Genomic DNA, 10,344 nt, shown 5'->3' on the forward strand with positions numbered 1-10,344 from the left:
GGTTGATGTATGCCATTATGCTGCTGAGAGAGAGGCGGCACAGCTGGACGCTTTACCCTGGTTAAGAATTTCAATATCTCTGAGATTGAGAACACAGTACAGAATAAATAATAAGACAACACCAGTCTGCAGGTAATCTAAGGGAACTAGAGAAACACAAATAACAAAATATAATGCCACTGTTCTTAAGCGGGTAAAAGGATTAAATGCTGGCATGCCACAAGAATTAATAAATAAACAATAACATTTTTTCAAGTTAGGTAGAGAGTGCTTGAAAAGTTTGCTGGCTATGTCCCAAAATAAGATTTTTAATCTCCAACAAGATATACTAACACCGTCTTTGTTGATAGATTTTCGCATATATTGTCTCTGTAGACATCACGCAAATGTTGTGGCACATTAACTCGGACACTCCTCACCTGAATTTTTCATAAAGATCTGAACAACCAAGGAGACTCTTAGTTAACAAAGGTGATGAATACAGTTGTCATACAACTAATAATGCCCTTGGAAAGCTTATAAAGGTCACACTACCAGAAGCAAACATTGCTTTCTTTGCAGACTGTAGCATAATATATCTGAAACTGGTAAAAGTCATACACCAGACTACTCCAATTTCCCTCAGTAAGAATCTGAAACTTGAACTTGCTTTAAACTGCGCTATGCTACAAAATATGATATTGCTACTGCCAAAAGTTTGGAAAGACAGATAAGGGTGTTCATGTAGGAGAATGTTTTTGCAGTATCAAAAAGTCTAAACATTTTGTTGAATTCCATTCCAGCAAATAATAATAATAATAATTAAATAAATAAATAAACTATCAAGCCTTTTTAAAAAATAAACCATTTTATCATTTGAGCAGATAAAGAAGGACATGGGAGTTAGTACAGACTACATAAGTGTCTAGCTGGCAGAGGTAAATATAAAGACAACTCAGAGAACAGAGTGCAAGTATGTGAAGCAGAAGCATGTTACCTTTTCAAATACACAAAAAGTGTCTGCTTACATGATGAGACACTTTAATTTAAAAAAAAAAGTTTCATTCCTGAAGGACCAGGCTCCATGACATATTAAAGACTTCACATTACCAAACTTTAGAAAAGCTCCTAAAAGTAGAATGGGAGGCAGAGCCTTCACTTGCCACGCTCCTTTCCTGTGGAACGAGCTATCTGTCTATGATCAGGAGACAGACGTTACCTACTTTTAGTTTTTGTTTTAAAGCTTATAGGTAGGGCTAGATTAAGTGAGTCTGAACCATGCCTTAGTTAGGCTTCTATACAGTCAGGCTGCTGGGAGATTTCCCACGATGCACTGCATGTCTTTTATTCTCCACTCCCACTACAGCATTCTCTCATAAACTATGAGAGTGTTTTATACATTGTGTCTTTCCATTCACTTCCTCCTTCTGCTTGATGTTTCTTCCTGTTAAAAAGAGCATCTTCCTCTCCACCATCACTTCCTGATTTCCTATTTTTTGTATGTTTGTCACACAAAAATGTTTCAAATTATCCAAAATATTTAAATATTAGACAAAGACAACACAAGTACCGTAATTAAAATATTCAATTTCTGAATGACAGTATTAAGGGAGAAAACATCTAAACCTACATGCCCCCCAAATCTAGTAACTGGTTGGGCCAACTTAGCAGCAACAACTCATTTAAAAAAAAAAACAACAACAACTGTGAAAGAGTCTTTTTCAGCACTGAGAAGGAATTTTGGCCCACTTATCTCTGCAGAATTGTTGTAATTCAGCCATGATGGAGGGTTTTCAAGCATGAACCGCCTTTTTAAGGTCATGCCACAGTATCTCAGTTGCATTCAGGTCAGGACTTTGACTTTAATTTCTCTTTGCTATTTGGGCTGATTGGGACCTGATGAATATAAAAACAAAGAGTTACGCAATTTTATTTTTTTTTTACCTGATTTTTGTTTCTGAGAAAAATAAGATCCACATATGAGGACATTCGCTTTAAATTTCGATAGGACATTGGCAGTATAATGTCCTTGTAAGTGGATATCAGGCCCTTGTAGAGCAAAATTTAGTATTTTGTTCTAGACAACCCAAAATGTGATGTCCACCTATGTGGACACCAGGTCATAGGAGGCTAATGATAAACACCGCGATTTAGAAACTGCATTTTGTGTTTACTTGTGCTATCTTTGTCCAATATTTAAATTCTATGATTTGAAACATTTAATTGTGACAAACATACAAAAAAATAGGAAAGGGGCAAACACTTCTGTCACAACTGCTGTTGTGATATATATAAATTGCACATTTTCAACCTTCTTCTTAACAGAATATGAAAAACAGCTTCTAGAAAAATATCTGTGTTGTTCAGCAGGAAATGCACAATGAGTGTCTGCTTTGATATATCTGCTTTTGTTTCTCTGAACAACACAAATTCGCTTTTACTGGGTTGTATTCATGTTGTTTCACAAAGTTTTTACGTTTCTCTAAATACCCAGGTACAGGGAAAGGTTGCAAGCAAAGTATCTTAAAGCCCCGGATAACAAGCTGTCATCTATCAGGTGTTGGCGTTTCACAAACACCAGTCTCTGCTCATCAGTGACACCTGGGGTCTACACAGGAGTCTCACCTCTTATTTTCCCGGGGACTCAAGAGCACAACTCCAGTCAAACGCCTAGAAAGAGCATCTCTAAAGAGCATGCCTGCTTCTCAAAGCAGATGATCCAGAAGCAGATTCGCAGTACGTATGTCGCTTCTGTAGAGGAAAAACTCAAGCAGCACCCTCTGGCTATGTACCCTCACTATAAGGATCACCTGACTCCTGAAGTAAGCTCCTCTATGCCAGAATGACATAGCTTCAGGTTAGGCAGATAAATGATGCCTGAATGAAGGCAAATACCTTCACACTGTGTTAAAACATATTTACATGGTCTTATTGTTCTCTAGTTATTTAATCGGGTGGTGGCTGTTTTGGACCCAGATTTGAGTGTGAGCAATGCCTCTGCACTTCCTGCACCTTCAGAAGACCTCGCAGAGGAGGAGGTCAAAACAGGAAACAGCCAAACTTAAAATGTAGGTACACACGCAGCTTAGAAATACCTGGCTATTTTAGTAATGCCCAACATGACTTCTCTGCTTAAATGCAGAGAAGTCACGATGTCCAAAATCCAACTCCAAGAAACCCTTCTATATAATAAAAAAACACATATAAAGGGTATCAAGAGAGACCAGTTGGTCTCAGTAAAACAACTGAACACAATTAAGGACATCAAAGTATAGTTTTCAGGAGATAGTCTGCCTTCCTGGTAACAGGTTTGTTATCTCAAACTGAAAAGTTTGAGATAACAAACTAACAAGAGAGCACATTACTGTTTCGCAGAAGTTACAAAATAACTAATATATTCTTATAATGACATGATACTTATGTTTGACTTTTGCAGGATGAATGCTTCTGATGGTGCTCCTCCTTCAAGTCTGTTTGCCACCAATTGTGCCCATTCAAGCACACAGCAACTTCTCAGGTTTTTGCACAAAATCCCAACCAGGAAGGCTATTCATATTTCCAAAGCAAGAACAAAATTCAGTACAGATCACAAATATAAGTGAAATATAAATTTTGATATCTTTTACTTGGGGAGGAAAAAAAACAGTTACGTGCAAAAATAAACAAATTCAAGAGTCTGGCAACAGGTCCAAGTAGCTGAACTAAAATGTAAACAAGGGATAGAATGGGGACTTGGATCTGGCACAAATCTCAAGAAAACCCATCGTCCTTTCCCGTCTAACGTAACAAACAGCTGGTTTCATGGCAAGTAACACAAACCATCAAGAGTGAAGAGGATACAAAATATTTGGATTTAAAGACCTCTGTGTGGTAGGTCCACATCGTTTGTATATGGAAAAAGCTCAAGAGGATACAAAGGACAAGGGTGTTTAGTATGACTTTATTTCTAAAGAATCTCCTTTTTTTGAAGAGTAAGATAAAGATCAATAACAAGAGGTGTGTATATTTGTTATCATATAAAGGAAATATGGATAATTAAGTAGTGCTTATAAACAAAGGATGGCAGAAGATTTCCAGAGTCCCTAAAAGCAGCCGGAACTGTACTAGATGTACTGTATGGGCAGCATGTGTCCCAACTACTTGAATCACAGCTTTTATTATAAATTTATTATAAATCTATGCTATGAATAAAATAATTATTAACAGACTTCACATTTTTCAAGCACTTTATTTAAACATGATAATACAGCTGATTGTTTTTTCAAATCAATCAAATCACTTTTATTGTCACATCACATGTGGAGGTACACTGGTACAGTACATGTGAGTGAAATTCTTGTTTTTTCAAAACTTTCTGCTGTCAGAGTTCATTCTTGTGACCTTTGAAAAATGAGGCATCTGTAAGACAAAAAAGAAAAAAACATAAAGGTATGATATTTGACAGATCATGATCAATCAGAAACACAATGGAATGTTAAGCATGAGATGCTGTGAGATGCTAAACGACAAGTGTAATAGCCTTTAACGCAGAACTGGATTTCAGCTGCTGTCACACCTAAAAGTCTTTTCATCTGTTACTGACTTACCTTTAACTACATGACTCTTCTTGTTGATGTTATTCAGCCTTTCCTACACATTCAAAGACTCTGAAATGGTTGCCTTGATCTCTCCAGTAAAAGAATAAACTATAAATGACTCAATCTGTACAAACAGTTGACTCATGTCATGATATCGATGTAGAGTGAACAATGCTTGTAACATGTTTTTTAAAACAATGTAACTGTAACTATCATCAACAGCAGGAAACAGTTTTCAAAGTAAAAGTGTTCAAATCAGTTTGGTTTGTTCCTGACTACTGTCTGAATGACCTCAGTTTTGCTCAGTTGTGATCATTAAGAACTTTAAGAACTTACTGATAAAAGAAGAGGGGTTCAGAAGCATTTTGGCGTGTCTCTGTTAGTTGTTGGGGTCAGAGGTCAGGAGAGAGTGGACTGGTGACCTGCGACCCAGTGAGAGTAGCGGTGGTGAGGAAGTATCCCTCACTGCAGTCTCTGGTATTAATATAAAATTGCCTAAAAAGCAGAGTGTCTGTTACAGATTTAAACCAAATCTTATTTTATTAAACTGCTCTATCTTGCATTATCTAGAGTTATCTATTAAACTATCTATTAAATATTTTCTTGATGATTTTCTTGTTCAGTAACTTAAAAAAACCTGCGTATTTAACCAAACAACAACCAAGACCAATTAATAGTGACAAGAAACTGTTGCAGGTCTAAAATTAAATTAAAATAAAAGAAATTAATGCTTAGTAATAAGAAATTAGATATATTAAATAAAAACTGCTTATGAAACTCACTCTGACTGAAGGACTTGATTATTTTCTCATCTGGTTCAGCTGTCTTCAGGAAACATAGCTCGCTGTACACAGTGTGTGTGCAAACAGAGATTCATTACATTGCTTTACAGGCCTGTAGCACACTGCAGGACCTTTCATGAGAGGTAACAGGTCACTTGGCTATATGGTGGGATCATCTCACAGCCTTAGGGCAAGTCACACTCACAAAGTCATGCAAAATATTTAGAAAAACAAAAACAAGGGACACTTTCCCTACCTGCTGAAGGTATTTCTCCTCAGTTTGTAGCCAGTATCGCAATGATCAGTTCTGCATCACAGACAAAAGAAATATTACAATATGGGTAAAGTGAGATATAACAAGAGCGTATGAGAGTACAGCAGAAATTTGGGTACATACAAGCATTTGAATGATAAAAGGCAAATTTTTACATTTTATATTACAACATAGACTTTGAAACTGTGTGGTCAGTGAAAGCACTCACCACGTAGGGCTCATCTATGATTTCTTGCTCACTTAGAAATATCACATGATTTCCATATGTGACCTAAGTCGGCCTAAGAATAAAGCTAATGCTTGGGGTGTGTGGGAACTGAGCCAGACGTACAATGCGGTTCTGTGTACTCTCTCTGGTGCAGACCTCCTCCTGTGGAAGCTGCTGCCAGTGGTGCTGTTATCGGTGTGTGGTCCAGGGTTCTCCAAAATCCCTCCTCTCAGGATTTTGTCAAGAGATCTGAGCTCACAAGTGGGGCTCTCCAGCTGCCTCCTTGACTTCAGCAGCCAAAAAGATGTGCATGACAATGTAAATGAAGTGATATTTGGTAAAATATTTATTAAAATGTTCATTTTTAACAGTGAAATCAAAATATATGGGACAGTCTTCTTTTATCTGAATTAAATCAATAAAAACACATAAAACTGTCTCCGCAGTCCAACACAAATAGCATTTCGACCCTGTGTTGAAATTATTTACAGTCTGTTTTCTTTCCCAGCTCCAGGAATGCAATTCAAAGGCTGAGCAGATGTCTCGTGTCTGTACAGCCAAATAAAATGATTCACACAAGCACTTGACAGACTGAAAGCAGGAGGGATAGGCGAGATATAGGGAGTTTCTCACTGTACCTTGATCTTGGCGTTGAAGGCATGCTGGGAGGAAGGTGGAGCAGTGTGTGCAGATGGGATCAGGGAGTCCAGATCAGGTGGACACACTTTCAGAGCTGTGTGCAGATTTTGACCTTGGAGCTCCTACAGAAAACAAATGTGGTCATGTCTCCCACTGAAAGATGTGCAATATTTAAAAATTATAGCCTAGCCTAACACACAGCTGAGAACCTTAGCATTGAGCACTTATTGTGTTTTTTTCTATACACAGACATAGAATACAGCATATTCTTGCTTATAAAAAAGCTCTGTCCTACTAATTATGTAGAACAGCTTTACCTTCAAGTGGAGGGCATGGTGGAGTTTTAAGCGGAAATATTCCTGCTCCCGCAGCTGGATAAAATCCTGACAGTTTGCAAAGCTCTCCGACATCTTTTGAAATACAAAAAGAAACTGCGGTCACACTGGGACACAAACAGAGATACAAGAGGACTGACAAAGTTCCTTTTTATACTTGTCTCTATAAAATTTTGAACTTTTAATTCAAAAGGAACACAATTATTCTTTGGGAAACAGGAAAGTATGATGCTACCAATTGTAGAATCTTTTAATTAATTTTTATTTAAAAAGGATAATGAACATTAACAGAAGCATGTGGGCCCATCATGTAAATGGGGAAGATTATGTACTGCTTCCATAAGAGTCAGCCAGGTGCTACTAATCAAAATGCACTGGATTTTCTAATCATCAGACTTGAACACCTGTATAAAACCAGAATTTTGGCAGCTTGGTCTGGTGCATTCAGCTGTTTAATTAACACAATGCCAAAATCGCCCCATGAATGGATACCCCAGCAACATCAGACTGCGCATTGCTCAGAGAAATAGGAAAAAACCCAAAAGCTACCTCTCCAACTCTACAGGCCAGTTAGCATGTTAAATGTTCAGGTGCATGACTATAGAAGAAAGCTGAACAAGTATGGCTTGCTTGGAAGGGTTTCCAGGAGAAAGCTTCCTCTCTCTCTAAAAAGAACAGGCTACACAGCTTAAGTGAAATCTGAACAAACCACAGGACCTCTAGAACGATGTTCTTCAAAGTCAAAGTGGAAACATTTGGCCATAATGCACAGCCACAAAACCAAACAGAGCATTATCAGCTTAAATACTTCATGCCAAGTCAAAGGGATGAAATGGGCTTGTTTTGCAGCCATGGGACCTGTAGTCATTAAGTCGACCATGAACTCCTCCGTATGTTAAAGTATTCTAAAATCAAATATGTGGTCATATATGTGTCAGCTGACGCTTGGCCGTAACTGTGTCACGGAACAGGACAATGATCACAAGCACAGCAGCAAATCTACATCAGAATGGCCGAAAAGAAAAGAATCAAGGTGTTACAATGGTCCAGTAAAGTTCAGGCCATAATTAGAAGAGTAAAGAGCATTTTATGATTTTATTAAACAGTGTCAGCAAAGGAAAAAAAAGCAAACAGGGGAAACTGTTAAAAAAGAAAACAGTTACCCCCTGAGGAGAAAGTGTATTTTAAAACATTTATTCTTCACCGCACACTGCTTACACTCAAACCTCTGCATGTTTCAGGCAGTCACCAACATATTCACGCTTCTAAAAATTGCAGGTGTCAAAAATTGTGTCATGACTAAAATGAAGTGTAAATGAATGCCACCTTGTGAAGGATTGCCTCCAGCTCACTGATCCTATCTGTTAACTGCTGATCTTTGGAGCGAAGCACCTCCAGCTCGTTAGCAAGTTGTCTCTTCTCCTCCCTGACGAAGGTTAGTTCCTGGAGCTGACGCTCGGTCTCCAAGTTCTGGCAGTCTTTCTCCTGGACAAGAAGAGAACATGGAGTAAATGCCTATCTCACTTCAGATGAATGTGAAGAACTGGAAAAAGTATGAAAAATTAACTGCCAAAAAAGCAACAAAAAAAAAACAAAAAACAGTTGTATAGTGTTGCATATTTGAAGACTACTGATTAAGACATTTTGACTGCTATGTCATCAAGAGCTAACTTGTCAAAAGTTAACATGGTAAAAGCTCACGTGATGCAGCTTCTCCACTTTCTCCTCCAGATGTAAAATTTTGCTCTGCATCGAGTCCACCTGCTCTCTCCTGCCAGTGATCTCCTTCTGCATGTCCAAGGCTACCTGGAGGCCTGAAGTGGAGTCAAACCCATGGGACAGAAAGATGGCAACATAAATAATCACAGAGCTCTTCTTTAGGGTGGATTACAGGGTAGGGAATTACAGATTACATCTCTCAGACTGAAATGAAGCACAGGAGGTCAGAAAGTGAATTGAATACATTTCACTAATATTAAATTTTTTGTTCTCTGAAATGCAAAATGTCTCTGTGATACTAAAGGTCGCTAACGTGAAAGTACTTCACTGTAATCTGTGCACCTGACCAAATATATATGAAAATCACAAGCAGTTCCTCAGAGTTTTATTTGTTCATGAAGACTTTTAATTAAGTTGCATTTTAAATTATAAACATTGATCAAACCATGTCTGTCAGCCCCTTTGAGGGTCCCCAAGGTGCTCTGGATCTGATCTAGCTCATCGTGGGCGTTCCTTATCTGACTCTGAAGATTCAGCACCACACCCTCATGCTCCTCGTTCTTACAGCTGTGCAGCCCTTGCAGCTCCTTGTGCTCCTCTGAAATCGTGCCCGGACAAACACGTGTTACGTCCAGAGAGAGAAATAGACGGTAACACATAAGCAAACACACACCACAACAGAAGGGCTTGGTTAACAGTATAAACATACCAAACATAATTCTTTGCTTTCTTAACACAGCAGGACAAGAAGATAATTTGATTAGACTAAAAGCCAGGAGAGCTAAAGTTTTTCGAGAAACGCCTCCATGGTCTACACAGTAATTCCTGGTAAATGGAAGGCTTGACTTCAGCAGTTTATTGATTAGAGGTATCAGACGACCCAAAGATGGATGCTTAGCTTATGTTATACAGCGTTTACACAGTGTTCCTACACTTAACAAAACGTTTTGCATTCTCCTGTCGTTGTTGTCCATTTGATAAGAAATAATGTGTTTTAAAATTGAGAAAATTAAGCTGTCTTCAGTGAGGGTCGTTGATATGTGCAGGAAAACCCTGAATACAGTAAAAATGTACTTTGCCAGCTTACTATTCTAGGCAGCACATTTCAGACATGTCTATATTAACCTGGACACTGATACTTAGGTTAGTACTGTAATGAGGGCAAGGGAACAAGGTCACCCTGGTAAAAGAGATTTAATTTCAACAGGAATTCCTCTTAAAATGAAAGATAAAAACAAACAAACACATAAATAACTATCCATGTCTCCACTCAGTAACAGAACAGAGTCAGGGTCTATCATTCAAGGTAATCAAGCACAAAACTTCAAACACTTCTCTGTGCTTACTATGAAGGTATTTTTGAGTGTTATCTAAATTAAATTCAATTTCATTGGCTAACACCTGAATGTAACTGTAATAACTTTAATCTATTTGCTGGCTTTTCCCAAAGAGAAGTTTTTAAACAGCTTTTTTTCTCCCTGGAAATCAGACTCTTACCAAGATTACAATGCTTTTGCTAAATTCTCCTCAAAGTCTGAGTGTCTGAGTGGAATGCCTCTCTTACAAAACCTAAAGCCTTTTTTAAGATATTCTATTGCATAGTGTGAGACAAACTGCATGTCACAGACAGTAAGGGTGTAAACAATTCTCCTAAACCACAATTTGGTTAATTACACAGTTTTCTTCAAAGGGAATGAATAACAAGAGAAAAGGCAGATTTGTGTTAACCACGGATCACTTAAACATTACTGTCAACAGAATCATCATTAATCAGCTGAACAGCATCTTTAAACTTTCATCAGACTACGCTTTAACCAGTCACCTTATTTCA

The 10,344-nt window shown here is 37.9% G+C and overlaps 2 protein-coding genes across 4 annotated transcripts in view; one reads left to right on the forward strand and one right to left on the reverse strand.

Moving 5' to 3' along the window:
- The window catches only part of fam47e (family with sequence similarity 47 member E), a 5,444-nt gene extending 1,264 nt beyond the window's left edge, over positions 1-4,180 (forward strand). The window contains exons 2-4 of one of the 2 annotated variants that reach the window (XM_013916088.1): positions 2,474-2,801; positions 2,922-3,047; positions 3,416-4,180. In XM_013916088.1, coding sequence (XP_013771542.1) covers positions 2,474-2,801; positions 2,922-3,044 — 451 coding nt within the window. In that variant the 3' untranslated portion in view covers positions 3,045-3,047; positions 3,416-4,180. The remainder of the gene's footprint in view (positions 1-2,473; positions 2,802-2,921; positions 3,048-3,415) is intronic. The other variant, XM_013916089.1, reaches the window with a different exon arrangement.
- A 109-nt stretch (positions 4,181-4,289) lies between these two features.
- Positions 4,290-10,272, reverse strand: LOC106456557 (coiled-coil domain-containing protein 158). 2 transcript variants are annotated; one of them, XM_013916086.1, is made up of 10 exons: positions 8,959-10,272; positions 8,496-8,608; positions 8,121-8,279; positions 6,777-6,869; positions 6,459-6,581; positions 5,944-6,107; positions 5,595-5,645; positions 5,339-5,400; positions 4,893-5,051; positions 4,290-4,377 (listed from the first exon to the last, which is right to left on the reverse strand). In XM_013916086.1, exons 1-9 carry the CDS (start codon positions 9,227-9,229, stop codon positions 4,936-4,938), a joined length of 1,152 nt encoding a protein of 383 aa, XP_013771540.1. In that variant the 5' UTR covers positions 9,230-10,272; the 3' UTR covers positions 4,290-4,377; positions 4,893-4,935. The 2 variants fall into 2 exon arrangements, with proteins under 2 accessions (XP_013771540.1, XP_013771541.1); XM_013916087.1 differs by lacking the exon at positions 4,290-4,377 and having other exon boundaries at positions 4,899-4,978.
- Positions 10,273-10,344: the final 72 nt, after the last annotated feature.

This window comes from Pundamilia nyererei, unplaced genomic scaffold (assembly GCF_000239375.1).
Source record: "Pundamilia nyererei isolate P.nyererei 1_Seehausen unplaced genomic scaffold, PunNye1.0 scaffold00460, whole genome shotgun sequence".
Taxonomy (NCBI): domain Eukaryota; kingdom Metazoa; phylum Chordata; class Actinopteri; order Cichliformes; family Cichlidae; genus Pundamilia; species Pundamilia nyererei.

What these genes read in the sequence shown, in the direction of transcription:
- LOC106456557 (XM_013916086.1), bottom strand. Translation starts at nt 9,229, where the DNA reads ATGTTTGGTATGTTTATACTGTTAACCAAGCCCTTCTGTTGTGGTGTG. An exon ending in AAGTGGAGAAGCTGCATCAC is followed by an intron (nt 8,280 to 8,495) that starts GTGAGCTTTTAC and finishes CTTCTTGTCCAG; the next exon opens with GAGAAAGACTGCCAGAACTT. An exon ending in TGGAGGCAATCCTTCACAAG is followed by an intron (nt 6,870 to 8,120) that starts GTGGCATTCATT and finishes GTATTTCAAAAG; the next exon opens with ATGTCGGAGAGCTTTGCAAA.